At 42.0% G+C, this 19694-nt stretch overlaps 1 protein-coding gene and 1 non-coding gene across 2 annotated transcripts in view; one reads left to right on the top strand and one right to left on the bottom strand.

The window, feature by feature from the left end:
• Window positions 1–19183, top strand: part of LOC145362028 (complement C1q-like protein 2) — a 52857-nt gene extending 33674 nt beyond the window's left edge. The window contains exon 2 of the mRNA XM_080218057.1: window positions 18179–19183. Coding sequence (XP_080074183.1) covers window positions 18179–18358 — 180 coding nt within the window. The 3' untranslated portion in view covers window positions 18359–19183. The remainder of the gene's footprint in view (window positions 1–18178) is intronic.
• On the bottom strand, window positions 7291–7450 carry LOC145362080 (U1 spliceosomal RNA). The gene has a single exon (XR_013889933.1). It is a non-coding gene; the product is annotated as a U1 spliceosomal RNA (small nuclear RNA).
• Window positions 19184–19694: the final 511 nt, after the last annotated feature.

The following is a 19694-nucleotide window of genomic DNA, read 5'->3' as shown; positions in this document are numbered from 1 at the left end:
AATTAATGATGGCACTCAGTCCTACTTGTCTGTTTATGTGTAAATAGCAAAATCAAAATTCCATTTGCCTGCAATGACAACATTTTAGTAGCATTCCATCAGAGAAATGCTGACCCACCCCTTGATTCTTCCCATTTGATGGTAAATATCTGTAATTGAATTTCTGCAGATCGTACCAATACCTAGTCACATACTTAAAGGTGGAGTTTTGAAAACATTTCACACAAATTCTTAAGCTGATTGTTTGCCATCAGAATATATGATGAGAATCATGTCCAGCTGAGACTCCAGCCTTGTTTGGATGAAAGATGCTTTGACCCCCTATGCTGCCACCCCTTAAATCAATCATTTAAATATGAAGGAGATCACGTGGGTTCCTACACAAGTGTGGGACCAACTCACCTTATTTCCAAATATTAATTGTGCCCAGGTAATATAGTGCACTGAAAACAAACTCAAGATCTCGTTCTCTTTCTAACCTTGCCACAAATGCAAGCAAGAAATATTATCCATGTTCTTTGTATTACATGGCAGCTTTTGTGAATTGTGTTAATCCAAGTCTAAGATTATGGAGTTTAATTTTTTAATAGAACCCATTTCTTTTGTAAGTAAATTAAGCATAAGTTAACTTTATTTCTACTTATATGTTGCTTCTGTTAAAAGATATAAAATAAATATTACGAGGGGGCTGAATTGTTCTGGTTCTATATATGGGGACATGGTAGACGTGTTCTTTTTGAATGTATTTACCATGTTACAACATACAATGACCAAAGAAAATCTTCATCCTAATTTAGAAACAGAAAATGCTAGAAGTACTCAGCATCTGCGTGGAGTGAACAGAGTTAAAGGGCCAAGTCTTTTTTCTCTGGATTGTCAGACACCATACATCTGATGAAAGATGGGCATCAGGATCCTGTGGACATCCTGACATGTGGACCTCTGCAGGAATTACCTGGGAAGTTTAAAATCTGAGATAAAATTGGAGAGAAATCCATGGTACTTATCTGGGTAGTTACCTAGAATATTTTAGACAGATTAAAACCCAGACTAATATTTGGGTAAATGCACAATTAACCCCCCCAATCACTCACACTGAGCCCCTGACTACCCCCTCCCCACTCCTGCAATGACTACCCAACTACCCCCCCACAGACCCGAGCCAACTAGCCCCCTCCCACCTCCCCCCCGTCACCTTGACCTGACTACCTCCAATCCACTTTGATGGATGGAATGCCCAGATGGATGCTCACTGCACACTTCTGGAAAAGCCAGGCTTGGAAGGTCTCTGAAGAAATATGGAGTATGGAGCAACATTGGATTGGGGGAATTTATGAGAGAAATGGCAATCTGATGATCGTTGCCACTGCTTGGAAGATCCGAGCCCAAGTTTCAGGTCAATGACCTTTCATCAGACTTTAAAAAAGTTACAGGGTGTAACAAGTTTTTAAGCAAGTCCAGAAAAGCAGGGAATTGGGGCAGGGCGGGGCGGGGCAGGGTGCAGGGTGGTGGAGAGAGAGAGAGAGAGAGAGAGCACATGCAGTTATCTCTCTCTATTGTGTCATTTTGTGGAAATGCACCCAGAGACAGTTCATTCTAACAGCTGTGCACATAGTATTGACATTTAAAAATACAGTTCCCACTGAATGAAATGCAACAAATGAAAACAATTAGGAAGCTGATGGAATGTTCCAAAGTGCCCAGTTAAAAATTTAATTCTGCAACACCTCTGCAGGATGACTGCACTATTTTTAACTTGTGCGACTCAATCTTTATGAATTTAGTAGGATCCTTTTGTTGTGACTCACCTTCCACCCATTAGTCTAATGGAAACTGTTTTTTAGGTGTTAAACAATGCGCTACTGATCATGATTATCAGTAGAATTTCCCCTAAATGCTCAATCCAGTAACACATCTGTAGCAACCTGTAGCTGGATTCCAGGGAAGTGCCGGAAGATTGGAAAACGGCTAATGTTACGCCGTTGTTTAAGAAGGGTGCCAGGCAAAAGGCGGGGAATTATAGGCCTGTTAGTTTAACGTCTGTTGTAGGTAAAATGTTAGAATCTGTCATCAAGGAGGAAATAGCGAGGCATCTTGAGGGGAACTGCTTGATAGAGCAGACGCAGCACGGTTTCATTAAAGGGAAGTCGTGTCTGACAAATTTACTGGAGTTCTATGAGGATGTGTCTAGGGCGGTGGATAGAGGAGAGCCGGTGGATGTGGTCTTTCTGGATTTTCAGAAGGCGTTTGACAAGGTACCTCACAAGAGGTTATTACAGAAGGTGAGGGGGCATGGAGTTGGGGGTAGGGTGTTAGCGTGGATAGAGGACTGGTTGTCAAATAGGAGGCACAGAGTGGGGGTCAATGGGTGCTATTCGGATTGGCGGATGGTGACTAGTGGAGTGCCCCAGGGGTCGGTGCTGGGGCCTCAGCTATTTACCATTTATATAGATGATCTGGAGGAGGGAACCGAGTGCAGGGTGTCAAAATTTGTTGATGACACCAAAATTGGTGAAAAGGCAAATTGTGCGGAGGGTGGGGAGAGTCTACAGAAGGATCTAGATAGGCTGGGCGAATGGGCCAGGAAATGGCAAATGGAATTTAATGTTGGCAAGTGCGAGGTGGTCCACTTTGGTAGGAATAATGGTAGGAAGGATTATTACTTACGTGGAGAAAAACTGCAGCAGGCGACGGTGCAGAGGGACCTCGGGGTCCTTGTGCATGAGTCGCAAAAACCCAGCTTGCAGGTGCAGCAGGTGGTCAGGAAGGCGAATGGGATGCTGGCCTTCATAGTGAGGGGGATTGAATATAAAAGTAGGGAGGTCTTGCTGCGGCTGTATAGGGCGTTGGTGAGGCCGCAGCTGGAGTACTGTGTGCAGTTTTGGGCGCCGTACTTACGCAAGGATATTTTAGCCTTGGAGGGAGTGCAGAGGAGGTTTACTAGGCTGATGCCGGAGTTGAGGGGGTTGAGCTATGAGGAGAGGCTGAATAGATTAGGCTTGTACTCGTTAGAGTTTAGAAGAATGAGGGGAGACCTCATTGAGACGTATAAGATGATGAATGGGATGGATAGGATAGAGGTGGAGAGACTCTTCCCGCTCAGAAAGGATAGTAGGACTAGGGGGCACAGCCTCAAGATAAAGGGGGGGCGGTTTAGAACAGAGTTGAGGAGGAACTTCTTCACTCGAAGGGTGGTGAATCTCTGGAATTCTCTGCCCGTTGAAGTGGTGGAGGCTGCCTCGCTAAATATTTTTAAGACGTGGGTTGATGGGTTTTTGATGAGAGAGGGGATTAAGGGTTATGGGTAGAGGGCGGGAATGTGGAACTGAGCCACGACAGATCAGCCATGATCTTATTGAATGGCGGGGCAGGCTCGAAGGGCTAGTTGGCCTACTCCTGCTCCTATTTCTTATGTTATGTTCTTATGTTCTGTGTGCATTGGATAAGAGAGTGCACAATTGACTCATTGGGCTGTGTCTATTGTCTTGCAATTGCAGGAATATGGGCATAAACTGTAGAGCAAAAGTAATGCTTCTTCATGTCATTTAATTACACTAAGCATTTAGTTTCAAAATACTAAATCAATGTGCCTTGATTTGCTAAATTTATTTATTTGAAATTTGTGATAATCCCGCACGGGAAATCACTGATTGAACTCCCTGTGGAGCTCATTGAGTATGAGTTCCCCTATAAGAGGCAGCGGCCTACCCAGATCGAACTCATTACCTGAGTCTTGTACTCCCAGACAGGGACCAATGTGTGTATGCCACAGTAGTAGTTTTACTTTGCATTCTGGAATAAACTATGTTCCTTCCCAGTCAGGCTTCCTGAGTCATTACATTGGCAACGAGGAACAAGAAAAGTTTTGAACAGCCTTACTTTTCAACAACTCAGTGACAGGAAGATATTAAAAATGCTGCTGTTTGGGAGACTGGAAACTTATAATGCAGGTGTGGAGGATTGGTCCCAGTACGCCAAAAGAATGAGATATTTCTTCCAGGCAAACAGGAGAGAAAGGGGCAACTAGCAAAAAGTCACCCTCCTGACTGCTTGTGGGGCCCCAACTTCCAGTATCATAAATAGTTTAACCTACCTGGCAGCCCCAAATTCAAAATCTTTTGACAAATTGGTAGATATGGTATCGGACCACTACAACCCTAAACCACCGGTTGTATTGCTATACTACAGATTTAACACGGCAACTAAACTCTCTGGGGAACCAGTCACTGAATTCTTGATGCGACTGTGAAAATTGGTGGAACCCCCTGAGTATGGGTCAGCATTTCCGGAAATATTAAGGAATGGTTTAATATATGGAAATAATAATATTACAACCCAAAGGAAACTACTGACTGAATCAACTCTGGACCTCAAGAAAGCCATACTGCTGGCCCTTCCCTGTGAACCGTGGAATAAGGGGCCCAAGAGCTTCAGGGTCCCACAGATGGTCCCATCCTCAGACTTGGATGATCCCTATACCGCAGAACCAAGACCCCAGCGAGTAACGCTCGCATCTCCCATTTGCTGCGAAGAAAGGGTGATTGAAGTTGGAGGCCACGAGATTCCAGAACTATATGGGAAGTTTCTCCACTATACAGTGAGGAGCAAGCACATCTATGCTGCACCCGTAATCACAGGGTCTGCCCCGGATAGGCTTCAGAAACAGGCAAAACCTGTACTGCCCAGGCCAAAGGGCAAAGCCACCTCAGGCCAGTGTGTTACAAATTAACCAGCCTGAGAATGAGGAATTGATGCAGCTAAATTGCATTGCCGCACCTAAAGTGACTCCAATCCAGATTAAACTCCATGTAAATGGCCACCCCCTAAACATGGAGGTGGACACAGGACCTGCTGTATCTATTATTGGGGAGCAAACCTTTAGGCATCTTGGGCATCTTGCCCTTATGCTTGTGGGACACCAAGGCTTGATTGGCGACATACACTGGAGACCATTGTAACCTTAGTTACACTAGTCAGTCGGGCAGCAGACAGCCTGACTGTGCCTAATAGTGGTACAATAACCAGGGCTCAGCCTCTTGGGAAGGACTGGCAACAGAAAATCTGCCTGGATTGACAACAGATCTTTAAAATGGATACTGGCAATTTATACAAAGTCATCAGAAACTATCCCAAATAGTTCCAAAAAGACCTCGGAAAAATAAGAGGTGCTGGAGCCAAGATCTACATGAAGCTATGCCTGTGCACCAAAGTAGAGACCAAATTGGAATGTCTAGAGGAAATTGGCATTATACACCAATTTTCTGAATGGAACACGCCAGTATTTCCAGTTTTAAAACCTGACAGTTCGGTCTGTCTCTATGGGGATTATAAATTGACAGTTAACAGCGTCTCCCACTTAGACAGATATCTTATGCATAGGAGACTTGTATGCAAAGCTGGCTTGGGAGGGTCATATATTTTCCAAATTAGACATGAGCCACACCTGTTTCCAATGTGAGGTGTCATCCAGGCAGTATGTCACCATAAATACTCACAAAGGTCTGTTTGAGTACACTTGTTTGCCCTTTGGGGAGACTTCGGCTTGCGCCATTTTTCAACGAGTGATGGAGAACATCCTTCAAAGGATGCCCAGAGTTTGCAGTCGATCTTGATAACATTTTCATCTCAGGAACTACTGCAACAGAACATTTGGAGAATCATGGGCACAAGGGGGAACCCTTGGAATTTGGGGTCTGGGGGGGTGTAACAACCCCCAAGAGGTCCATGGGGTATCACTGATTGATCTCCGAGGGGCTTGTTGAGTATGAGTTCTGGTAACAGGTAGTGGCCTGCCCAGCTGGAACTCATTACCTGAGCCTTTTAGAAGGCAAGCCCAGGACAGGGCCTGCTGAATTGTAGTCCCAGGCAGGGACTAGTGTACACCACAGTAGTGGTTTTACTTTGCTTTCTGTAATAAACTATGTTCCTTTCTAGTCAGACTTCCTGAGTCATTACAAAATAACTTTACAATTTAATACAATCATTGAATAAATAATTAGTAGTCATCCTTTTATTTATCAAATCATATTTGCTAAAGCTTGATGTATTTTCGATGAAAAATACATATCTTGAAATCGGTATTTAAATACAAAGAGAATTTACCAAATGAAAAATATTGGTTTTGCTGTGGCTTGAAGTGACTGATTATTTAGAAATATTTATAAATAAAATTTGTAAAATTCAAATGTGATAATAAATACATATCTTAAAATAATGTAATAACTCTTGACGTGTAAACCAAATTTACTCAAGTGGTTTAGTTATTCAATCCAGAGGAGCTACAAGCTAGCTTTCTTGATCCAGTAATGTGCAGAAACAAAGGAACCACTTTACAGAGCATGTGAATTTATTCAATAAACCCATCTACATTCCATGTATCTTCCTTTTTTTTGGCAGTGTTTGGAGATCTCTGAGCTAATTAGGCTCTAGATGTTTCCCCACTTTAGATGTAATCAGGACTTACGGGAGCCAAGGGAGCAGGTCACAGCAGTAAACAGCTGCTATTAAAGGAGACTAAACATAACAAAAAGCTTGGAAGAAACTTAGAAAAAAAGATTCAAAATTTGAGAAAAGAATATATTGACATCAAAGTTAGGAAAAGGATGGGCTTCAAGGGGGCTCCTCTGGAATTAACATCACTGAAGAACACTCGATCACAGTTTCATTGAACAAATGGACATATAAGACGGCTTCTCTTTGTGGTCTTTAAATTCTATTTTTTCAATAGATAGTTTTATTTCAGAGATTGGATCAAGGTTATGCAAGTCGGGGAACTAAACTTGCCCCTAAAGCTTCCTGCTCCTTTTTAACAGAGAACAAAACTACCAAATAGCAGAAGCTAGAAGTGAAAGGGCAAAGCCACTTAGTAAGATTAGCATTTATTTCCCACATTCTCTCAAGAGTTTCTGCAATGACAACAGACATGAAACAATTCTGCAGCTTACTAAAAAAAAGATAAACCTTATATCATAGAATATCACAGAATTCCTACAATACAGAAGGAGGCCATTCAGTCCATTGAGTCTGTACTGACCACAATCCCACCTGGGCCCTATTCCTGTAACCCCACACATTTACCCTGCTAATCCTCCTGACACTAGAGTCAATTTAGCATGGCCAGTGCACCTAAACCCGCACGTCTTTTGGACTGTGGGAGGAAACCGGAGCACCTAGAGGGAACCCACGCAGACATGGGGAGAATGTGCAAACTCCACACAGATAGTGACCCAAAGCTGGAATTGAACTTGGGTCTCTGGCGCTGTGAGGCAGCAGTGCTAACCACTATATCACCCAAAGAGCGCAAATGCAGTCCTCCATTACCACAAATTTAACAGTCGATTATCCCACATTTGGGGACATCGGGCATCAGCAGACCCAGAGTGCAATGGGATAGCCTCATCCTGGGAGATCAACCTGCCTGATCATTGACTCTCCCCTGCCTTCTCACCAGAAGCCTGACAATGATTCCATGATAAATATCAGCGTTATGGAAGACACAAAGATGTGGATAATTTTCTAAGTACTATGTAATAGTGAATTTCCCAACCCAGTTAAAAACGAATTCACTTGATGATCATTCTAAAAGGCCTGATTTCTCTCATCTTAAACCAGTTAAAGGGGCAAGATCTGGCGATAAAACAGACCAGTGGAGCTGGACAGTTTCATGCCGGTTTTATCCCCACAACTCATACACTGCCATTTTCGCATAAGATTCCGCCCAGACAGATTTTTAATTAGTAAGGGAATCAAGGGTTATGGGGATAAAGCAGGAAAGTGGAGTTGAGGATCATCATATCAGATCAGTTATCATCTCGCTGAATGGTGGAGCAGACCCAACAGGCTGAACAGCCTACTCCTGCTCCTATGTCTCATGGTTTTCTGCTACCCAAATGCACAGTGCAATCTAATTCTCAGAAGGGCTCAACTTTGTCATGTGTAAATGATACCCTAGAAGAATAATGTAAGAGTCTTTGAGGGCGATCTTGCCGGCTCGACCCACCAGTCAACCAGCGAGGTGAGCCAGTAAGATCAGACGAGAGATATAAAACTGGATTCTCGCCTGGTTTTCCACCTCTTGCGATGTTACCGGCCCGGTTTTGTCAGCGAAATCAGCTTCGTGCCCATGAAGGGCGTGAAGCCAATTTCAATATTCCCAACCTAATTTACATGAGTCATGTAAATTTACGTTAGTGAGTCCCGGATGCTATTGTCCAGGCCTATTTGCACTTAATTGCTCACCAATCGAGGTCCTCACCAGCACATATAGTCCCCACCAATGGGGACCAGATATGATGGCCTTGCCGGTGGGAATGGAGGCCATTAAAGCCCTCTCTAGTGGTCAGGTGCAGGGTCAGCCTGGCAGTGCTCACCAAGGGGGCGGAGCCTGAAGAAGCAGAGCCCATGAATGGGGGTGCCAGGGGGGAGCTCCATTGGGATGAGGGAAGCGGGGTACCCTGCAGGTGGGGAGGTGGGGATTGGCAACATTGGGGGCAGCAATCATGGGGGTGAGAATCAGTGATGTCTGAGGCAGTGATCGGGAGGTTGTGGGGATCGATGATGTCTGGGGGTGGTGGGGGGCGGGGTTAATGACAGGAGATCTTGCAATGCACTGTGTACACTGTCTGCCTACGCAAAGTGCCCCTACAGCTCAGCAGCCGGCTTCCTGGTAAGAATCAGCTCCGCCCCCTTCCCCTGCTGGCAAGAATCACATTTGGTCTTTTTTTTTAACTAAGTACTGTACAACTGCAACTGGAAGCTTGTCCAAAAAATTGATGCAATTCTCTCCTGTTTTCACACTCATTCAGCATTTAGAATTTATTTGGTAAGATGTTTCAAGTCTGTATGACTTCTTCAGAGCTGAGGAAGAGTCATCCAGACTCAAAACGTGAACTCTTTCTCTCTTCACAGATGCTTCCAAACCTGCTGAATTTTTCCAGCATTATCCGTTTTTGTTTCAGATTTCCAGCACCCACAGTATTTTGCTTTTATTTTAGCATAAAAGTCTTATTGAATTTGCTCTCAGTGTTGCTGGATTGATAGGAAGGTAATACAGTGACCAGCTTCCTTGACAGTGAATCAGTAGCCAACCAGCAACAGGGCATGTCAGAATCCGATGTCAGAAACTGAAGAAAGGAATTGTGTGCATCAGAGGCACCACTACATGCAATGCTAATTATGGATTGATTCTAGATCTTTCCGTAAGTCAACACAAAGACCAATTATGAATTGTTTTCTTAAGCTTAAAGTGAATCTATCTTTGATTTATCCTTCATAAGAGATTTCAAAGGCTTGGGGAAGGAAGCATAAACCTGCTACAAAGGATATAATCTTTTCCTGCTCATCCTTCTGCTGGCAGCTGTTGTATTATGCATTAGATGAGTCCCTCCTTTGTCAGGTTGACACATTTCTAATATGGCTTCGCTCTTGTTTAGACCATATGCAAATTGAAGCAATATGGTCTTGCCTTTACCAGCATGAAATCAATAAAATCTGGGCACATGACAAATATATGGCAAATTCAATCCATGCCTCCAAAGATCCTGTGAAATATTGGTTTGTGTCTGGTAGGGTGTTTTTACACAGATGCATCATTTGATGACTATGTTGTTTGATGCAGACTTGCATCTATCTATCGCAACCAGCCCCAAAACAGATGATCTGGTCATTATCACATTGCTTATTGTGGGAGCTTGCTATGCGTAAATTAGCTATCATATTTCTTACTTTACTGATATTGAGCCTGTGATTGCTGTCTCTGTGAATGTCAATGATGCTTCTAGATCTGGAAGATGTAGTTCTCCCTGATGAGAACACAATATCTGATCTTCCTTGACCCTCACTGGTGACGCCATGTGCATAATGGGTGTGAGCCTGCTTTACATTAAATGTTATTAACTCACCCCATTGCCATATACTGACCCCCTCCCCTGCTGTATATCAACACCACACTGACACTAGCGCAGTTTACAAGTTCACACAGAATGAACCTGTTGTGGAGGTCTCTCCAGGGGCGCATAAAGGTAAATATATGCCACCACCCACCCCGGGAAGAGGGGCTACTTACCAGATAGTGCCCAGCAATGCCATCTAGCACTGTCCCTTGGCAAAAGTTAGCACTCCCAGGTTGGCACCATGCAGAACTAGAGGGCACAGCCTCAAAATAAGGGGGGGGGGGGCAGTTTAGATTGGAGTTGAGGAGGAACTTCTTCACTCAAAAGGTGGTGAATCTCTGGAATTCTCTGCCCATTGAAGTGGTGGAGGCTAACTCGCTAAATATATTTAAGTCACGGGTAGATAGATTTCTGATAGACAAGGGAATTAAGGGTTATGGGGAGAAAGCGGGAAAGTGGAACTGATCCACTTCAGATCAGCCATGATCTTATTGAATGGCGGAGCAGGCTCAAAAGGCTAGAAGGCCTACTCCTGCTCCTATTTCTTATGTTCTTATGCACATTCAACATCTGGCAGTGACAACCTGTGCCAAGGATTGGGCCTCAGTCAGAGCCTCAAGGGGAGGTGGGTATCGGCTCAGACTGTGGGGGGATGGGGGGGAGGAGCCAGTGACTGGGGAGGGGGGAGGTGAGTACTGGCTCACTGTAAGCAGGGAGTGCAGATGAGGGGCAGGATGGGTACCAGCTCAGATTGTGTGAGGGGGGAGAAGAATGTGCCAATGATTAGCTGGGGGCCGGGGGGGTGGTGGTGGTGGTGGCAGCAGCGGATACTGGCTGTGAGGGGAAAAAGTGCCAATCGTTAACAATTTCCATTCCCATGTCGTGGCTGATTGCAGCATTTCAGACTGGATAGCACCGGGAGAATGAACAAGGATTTGTACATTAAAGTTTGGTCTCTATTTTATAGCATTTTCAGAGATTATAAACAACGGCCAAATGTTGCTCTACATGTCTACTCTTTGATTCTTGACATTAAATAACTATTTGAGCCTCAGGGATTGTAAACCACTATTGATTGTTTCTCCAGTTCTCTGAGCAATTTTTCACCAGTGCTACCTCAGCATCAGTCAATATTTGGGCAATATGAGACAATTTTATTTGATTTAAGCCTGATTGGATTTTTCCTATTTAGTAGTCAAAGTGGATTCAAACATTTTTCTTTTGGAATTCCCCTTGTAGCTGTTCTACTAATATAACTCTGCAGAGTAAAGAGGGTTCAACTTACTGGCACATATTTTGTATAAACCCCCTGCCCCCATGTGTCCCCTGAATTCCTCCTTCCCTCCTTCTATTCTGAATAATTCATTCTGTGCTGGGGTTTGAATCCACAGTAAGAAGTCTGACAACACCAGGTTTGAATCTACAGGCCACAGTTGCCCTCCAGTGCCTCCTTTAAGGCATCATTCTTCAGGTCCAAGTTTGAATGAGCCATTTGCCTGAGGGAACAGCATCACATCACTGTTTGCATCCAAAGACAACAAACTTAAGAGGTCACTGAATAGAAATGAAAAGCAGGATCTCTGGCAGATATTTCCCAAAGAAAGCACTGCTACTGTTATCCCAGGTTAGATCAGCAAATGCCACATACAACTGGACTATACTTGAGATCTTTCTGCCTTGTGACTCATTAGTTTGAAAAACTAACCCATCGGTGAAAACTCTTTGATGTGTCCAGATTATCCAGTGAGGAAAAGATTTTAAATTTTGATTGTAAATATTGTTTGGCATAACCTAATTTTATTTATTAATATTCTTAGATATCATTTAACATACTTGCATATTTCTCATTAGTATACAGGCATACTCTTTCCATGTGATATCAGTCACTAGCCATGTCACAAAAAACACAAACATTTTGCTTTATTTTCTTGTACAACAAAATCCAACAACTTGCATTTATATACCTTTAATGCGGTGGAACATCCCAAGACACTTCACAGGAGCATAATCAGTCAAAATTGAAACTCAGTCAATGTAAGAGATAAATGCTTGTTTTAAGAGATGGATTTAAAGGAGCATCTTAAAGGAGGACAGAAAGGCAGAGAGACTTCGGGAGAGAAATGCAGTTGTCTGTTTAATTAGTAACATCCTCATACTGCAGTTAAACAGGATCTAATGAGCATAGCATAGAATCCCTACAGTGTAGGAGGAGGCCATTTGGCTCATCGAGTCTGCACCACCTCTCTGAAAGCACATCTTACCCAACGCACCTCCCCCTTCCCTATCCCCATATTGACCATGACTAATCCAACTAACCTACACATCTTTGGATACTAAAGGGCAATTTACCATGGCCAATCCACCTAACCTACACATCTTTAGACTGTGGGAGGAAACCAGAATACCCAGAACAAGCCCACGCAGACAGGGGAGAACATATAAACTCCACACAGTCAGTTACCCAAGCCAGAAATTGAACCCAGATCACTGGCAGCAGTGAGACAGCAGTGCTAACCACTGTGCCTCACAAAAACACAATACTGTGAACACTGGAAATCTGAAATAAAACCACAAATAAATTCTGGAAATAGTCAACAGATCTGGCAGCATCTGTGAAGAGAGAAAAACAAAGTCTGTGGCCTTTCATCAGAATACCTTTTTACTGTATCCTCTAGCAGAAACATGTACTATAATATGTGATAAAGATTCACTGAGCTTTCCCACTGCTGCATGCTCTCAATGGTGACCCTCTCACAAGAGGTTGAAATTAGAATAACATTGAGGGTTGGATTCTTCGTCCTCCCAACCACATGTTTCTCGGCAGCGTGCTGCTCGCTGGATTCTCTGGTCCCACCGCTGTCAATGGGGTTTCCTATTCAAGCTGCTCAATGCTGCTGGGAAATAAGCCGAAGAAACAGGATAAGCAACTAAAGAAGTGAGGAAATATGAGTGATTGCAGGACAAGAATAGGGAAGTAGGATTAAACAACTACAATGTGGAGTTAACACTTATTTGTGCACGATGGGCCAAATGGCCATTTACTGTGCTAAATGATTCGATGGCAAATCCTGTCAGTAAATGATATCCATGACAGGACTATGTTATGAGCAGGACACACATGACGAAATGTTTATTAAAAATCAAGGTAGTATGCATAGCCTTCTACCCCAGTCATTTCTATGACATTCACGTGATACTCATATGACAAAGGGGTTTCCATGTGTTTGTGTTCCTAATGTGCAAAAGTATCAAAATGTTCACACATTGCAACGTTAATTAGAGATCAGAATGTCCCAGGCAATCAATCCGATATGTTTCTCTGTAATGCAAGACATATTGTCATTCTACAATGGCCAGAGTTTTCAGTTACAAAGCTTCTTAACTAACAGCATAATTTGTGTTGCTTTCCAATATCAATTCTGAACACACATTTTACCTTGTTTTCAGTAAATAATAATAATTTCACATAATATAATTTGGCCAGAGACCTATGGTAGGCACTGGGGTAAAGATTTGACTTTCTTATTCATGCTTGGTATAGCATGGCTTGTGTATCTGTCCTGGTGTCAACTCCACTGCAGATAATTATTAGCTTATCCGTATATTTTACTCATTAAGGAGATTATGGGCAAAATCTTGAGCCTGTGTTTGTCGTTTGCGAGGTTGCCGCTGGGGGTTCACAATCTGGAAGTTGCAGTTCTCACCAGCAATAATGAGACTTCAGATCTTCCCCGCCCCTTGCTGGCAACATCATTAGGTTCACGCCCATTATGTTTGTATGCACTTGTATGCATTTTAATGTCATTAAAGACCACCCCCCCCCGCCATCTTGACCTCCCTCGCCATATCTTCAAATGTCACATCAATGTGATTTACAACAGGTTTACACAGACGTGAGTGTCGTGGGTCTCCCCAGGGTGTAAAGGTAAGAATAGCCCCAGGATAGAGGGACATGGCCAGACAGTGCCCAAGCAGTGTCCCCTGGCACTGCCCTCAGGTGACTAGGATTGAGCAATAAATGCTGGCCAACCAGAGACACCCATGTCCCATGAAAGAATATAAAAAAGTGGACTGCCAGGTTGGCAGTGCCAACCTGTGCCAATGGGCGGGCTCCAGATCTCTCTTTACACCCTAGCTATGACTGTAATACTACATTCTGCACCCTCTCCTTTCCTTCTCTCTGAACGGTATGCTTTGTCTGTATAGTGTGCAAAAAACAATACTCTTCACTGTATTCCAATACATGTGACAATAATAAATCAAATCCAATCAAATAGTGCATTCACTGATATAAACAATATGCATCAGCATGGGGCAACATTTTGCAAGCAAGGCATTGATAGAACACAGTAAGCTAGCAAAACCAGTTTTGTATAACTGGAAGGATTAAGTAACAAGGCTTGAGGATCTTACTGACCTTGGAACTATAGCATAGCGTGAATCCATATTCAAATTTCAGTACAATTTTTATTCTACTTGTGATTTTTAAATCTACATGATGTTAGATGTGAATAAAGAACTGATTAAAAATACATCATGCAGTTGCTTAAAAAACTGTTGGAGCAGCACTTATAAACTGAAAAAATGTAGAGGAAAGGAAAAGGTCTTTAACACAGAAGACAACCAAGGTTTGGAAGACAAGATGGACTGAGAAGTATGGTTTATATGATGCCAGGCTCAGTTTTAAAAGCCTGAAAATTTAAAGAGAAAGAGAGGATTGAGGGAGATCAGGAATTCCATATTTTGAGGATCTGAGGAGCAGAAGTGCTGATATCTGCATAGTGAAGATACAAGGAAGAACATCTGGGACAGTTTAGTGGAACAATTTGTTCTTTGTTCTTTTGTAATTAAGGAAGATTTAGAGTTCCCAGTGCGATAGTAGCATAATTTTAAAAATGATTGGAAATGTTAGATGTTTTTTGTATATGCAGTGTAGGATAGTAAGAGAAGTGTCAGAAAAACATCCTCCTGATGTGACAGCATTATTTCATATCTCAGTTCGAAACAATTCATTGAGGCAGTGTAGTCAGAAGCAGCCCGACATGCCATTAGGTTCCTCTGCATGAATTCCTGGATGCAGAAAAAGAAAATTGCTGCATCTTCGAGTCATCTTTCACCCTAACAGCAGCAAATAAGGCAACATGCAGGATAGCTTTCCTTATATATAGCACTGAAGAATAGCATAATACCTCTTTTAAGCTGCATGATTGATCATGTGTTGAGAATGTGAAGAAGCGGGGGGAGGGAACAACAATTGCTGCTGACAGTTAATGCTTTGGGACCTGTCAAGAGTAGAATCAGGGACATGTCGTATTAGAAAATGTGGTCCTTGGCAGTGCTGAATGTTTCTGTCACGCACTGAGCAGCAGCATTGTACTGTGCAAAACATTTTTAAAAAATAAGTGCAAAAGACTATGCAGTTGTGTAAAAAAAAGTATTTCACCAAAAACCATATGTATTATACTGTATAATTAAACCCATATGCAATTTAGCTGTACATTCTGGTGCATTTTCATTCTTCGTAATGTAGCTCAAGTCCAGGGTAGAAAGTCTTGTCCTAAACAGTGGAGAAGAATTTGGATATAAGCAGAATTCCTAAATACTATTCTTGGTATTCTACTCAGCCAAGCTGATCAGAAAGATCCCATGGTTCTGTTCTTGGTCTGTGCTGCATTAAGTGATCTCAGCCAGGATGACGTAAAAGAACATCTAACTTTTATGTAGAAATTACATTCAATGCCAGTACTGGAAAGTTGTTTAGAGCCTAGATTACTGTTTTAAAGAGCTAATGTGAGTTAGGCTGATGTAACTTGGATCATAACCATGGACTTTGGCATGAAGAGCACATAACAGGAAATATCACAGCACAAAGCATTGGTTTTATTTTAATTTACTTGTCTTGTGTAAGGAACATTTCTTACTCAGAGATCCATGATGTGGAGATGCTGGCATTGGACTGGGATGGGCACATGAGAAGTCTTACAACACCAAGTTAAAGTCCAACAGGTTTATTTGGAATCACGAGCTTTCGGAGTGCTGCTCCTTCCTCACCTCTGAAAGCCCGTGATTCCAAATAAACCTGTTGGACTTTAACCTGGTGTTGTGAGACTTCTTACTGTACTCAGAGATCATTGTTAAAATATTAAAATAGTTTTATTATAAATTATATATAGGAACCTAGAGTACAAATTTTCTAGTCTTCATTGTATACAGATCTGTTCTGTTCAAGTGTTTAAACGTCTGTGACTGTTTTGAGGATTTGCAGTTTTGCTGTTGTGATTCTGTAGGTATCTCACAGGATTGTGGAAACTATTTTAAGAGGCCCTCTTAGATCATCTGTAAATTCCAGAGAATTGTACTAAACCCTAGGACAGTTTCAAAGCTCTGTGGCCATTTTGGCATGAGCAATAACTGGTTTCAGAATTTGGTGGAAAATGGACATTTTATTACAGATCAATTTAGAGAAATCCATTTTAATCATGAACCTGGATGGAACACTCACACATCTGATATGTAACATCATTCCACACAGCAGCTCATTGTGTGACACGTCTGTGATATCCTGACTGGGGTTCACTTTGATCTGAAAACAGACCCCAAATAATAAAGCTCAGATTAACTCAGTATGAGCACTAATTTTCCTTTAATAGTTCAGTTCAAAAATTGTCCTTGTATGCATTTTAACACCTACGAAAAACCTGTTCTCAATTAAAAATGCCTGTAATGTGTGAATTCAGTACATTGCCCAATCTTTCTAATATTCCATCCAGTTTCATCTTGGGGTTGGTGTTCCACATGTAATGTTCTACTATCTTTATCCCGCCGGCAAGGTAAATTTATTCAGTCAAGCTATTGTTAGCTTAAATCCTCAACTGAAAGAAATTTTAAATCATCATAAGAACATAAATGAGCTATGCTAGCTAGTGACTTGGTCTTAAAATAAAATATTCCCTCTTCCAGGAGTATTTAGGCTAAACAAAGATATCTCAGAATAAAACATACACAGTACATTATTGCAGAATTTTCTCTCAAAGAGTAACCACTCTCAGAATTTAGAAGCTTATAATTAAGAATTCTAGAAAAGTTAGGGTCTGTGAAGTTTACAGAGTGATATCACAACCTTTTAGCTCAGTTGGCTGGACAACTGGTTAGTGACATACAGCGATGCCAACAGTGCAGGTTTAATTCCTATACTGGTTGAGGTTATTCATGAAGACTCCGCCTTCTCAACCTTGAGGTGTGGTGATCCTCAGGTTAAATCACCACCAGTCAGCTCTACCCTATGGTCATCTGGGACTATGGTGACTTTACCTTTACTTATTTGACTTTGCCTGTCTTACTGTTAGACCCCTTTGTTCTGGGCAAGTTTTTAGACCATAAGATATTGGAGCAGAATTAGGCCATTCAGCCCACCAAGTCTGCCTTGCCGTTCAATTATGGTGGATGAGTTTCTCAACCCCATTCTCCTGCCTTTTCCTCTTACCAATCAAGAACCTTTCTACCTCTATCTTAAATACACTCAATGACCTGGTCTTTAGAAGCCGTTTTTCGAAAATGTTATCTTATCTAAAACGTTATCTTGTTATCTCAGATTGTTTTCTTGATTCCTTGCACCTGTATGTGTGTGAAATTGTGTGCGAGTTTCTCAAAAGATCTTTAGCTGTGTTTTAACTGAGTTAAATTTTAGCCTTTTCATAGAATGAGTCATATCCTTAACAAATGAGACCCAGTACAGTTTTGATGCATTTCGTATGGGAACATATTGGAAATTGGAAGAGAACTAGCAGACACAGACCTGTATCATTCCTGATTTCTGCTTGGTTACCTTCTGGTGAGAAAGTAGGGAGAAACCAGGCTGCACTTTCTCTCAGGAGAACAATTTGATAATAGGGTAAATTGGACATGGGCATGGTTCATGAGGAGAAGGAGATAGGAATGCCAAATGCCCTTTCCCATCACAAGCTCTCTCACGTTCTCAGTGATGCAGAACACTGCATTTGGCAAATTCTTCATAAAGTTCCATTCACAAATTTCGAGTAATACTCGAAGAAAGGTGTGCTATGCTATAATTTCTGAAACATTTTCAGACAAAACAAATTGGATCTGATGGATGTGCTTCTCCAAAGAGAAAGGGGAATATCAAAGGATGAGTCGATCCTTGCTGGCCTGGACAAAGCCCTGATCTTGGTCACCTACCCATTTTCTTAGGCAGGGAATGAGAAGTGAAGAAGATAGCCTGAGAGATTGTTTAATTCCACTGATACCTGTTGTATTCTATCTTGGTTCAGGTACGAGCCAGTGCCATTGCCCAAGACGCTGATCAGAACTATGACTACGCTAGCAACAGTGTCATCTTGCACCTCGACGTTGGAGATGAAGTCTACGTGAAGCTTGATGGAGGGAAAGTTCATGGCGGCAATAACAACAAGTATAGCACCTTTTCCGGTTTCATCATCTATCCAGACTGAGCAAAGGCACCTTTGTGTCCTTTTGCAGACCAACTGGGGAGGAATGTGTTTAGTATCGATCAGAAGGTCAAATGGAGCACAGAATTAGCAACCCCCCAAATTCCTAAATGTTCAATAGATAAATGAAAGATTCTTTTGCAATTTTATTTCTTGCTTCACAATAAGTTCTTTTTTATTTTAGTGTATCAATCAATCCACTGACATTATCTGACCTTTTAGCAATATGAGAGAAGTAAGTAGAATACTGTGATAAGCAAAAGCAATGAATGGCGCTAAAAAAAAGCTGTATATAAAAATCCAGAGGGTTAAATAATGAAGAACGCCAAATAACTAACATGGCACAATCTGACTTTAAGGCAAGTATATGTGTCAGAAGCATATTTGACATGCACTTCAAACAAATTTTTAACCCAGCAGTGTGCTTTATACATTTGGAGAGGTAAAGGCTCCATTATTTAACCTAAAGTCCCAAAAAGTCCTGATCCTGCACCTTAAATGTTTCCTTCTTGCTTTCTATATATCACGTCCCACTGGCTGATGTCATGTTTGTATCAGCAATGGAAACAGCCTGGTTATCAATCAACCCATGACATCATCAGTGGTGCTATCATCTACTGAGAATAGGGGCAGCAACATAACTTGGTAATAAATCTCAAGGCCCCGTCTGCATGTTCCAGTGGTGCAGGTGGATGTTAAAGATCTGATGGCACTATTTCCTCCCTCAGCTTATTACCACCAAAACCGATTAACAGGTCAATCATCTCATTGCTGTTTGTGGGATCTTGCTTGCGCAAAATGGCTGCTGCATTTGCCTATGTAACACCAATCACTGCACTTCAAAGAAGCTCATTGTGATAAGGCGCTATATTAATGCAAGGCTCTTTTTCTCTTATCTATTTTAAATGGTACTGTTTTTCCCAGGTATAACTATCTATGCTCCCAGCAATCAAACCAAGGTCAAGTTTATAAAATGTTCTTATTATTGTTGTTCTTATTACTGACTGCGCCCTGATAACATCACTTTAATATGCAAAATAAACAAGGGGTCTACGAGTTACTGTGAAAATGGTTGCTTTCAGTATTATTTAGGTTAGGGATTTGCTTCCTGTAGGCTACCATTTGTCTTTATCGCACACTAGCACAGCCCCATCACCAGACCATCACTTCTACTCTTCCTGGAGCTGTGAAGTCACTTTACAGAAGTCAGTTTCTGTTGACCAGTAAGATGACTTGCTTACCTCCTTGACAACATTGAATACCTTGGCAGTGAACCAATAAATGGAGGGAAGTTCTGACAGAAAGAAAAAATACAAGGGTATATGTTCTTGACCAGTGC

Source organism: Carcharhinus amblyrhynchos, chromosome X, assembly GCF_965287045.1.
Source record: "Carcharhinus amblyrhynchos chromosome X, sCarAmb.v2.hapA, whole genome shotgun sequence".
Lineage (NCBI taxonomy): Eukaryota > Metazoa > Chordata > Chondrichthyes > Carcharhiniformes > Carcharhinidae > Carcharhinus > Carcharhinus amblyrhynchos.
The sequence above is the reverse complement of the archived record's forward strand: the minus strand, read 5'-3'. Positions and strand labels throughout refer to the sequence as shown.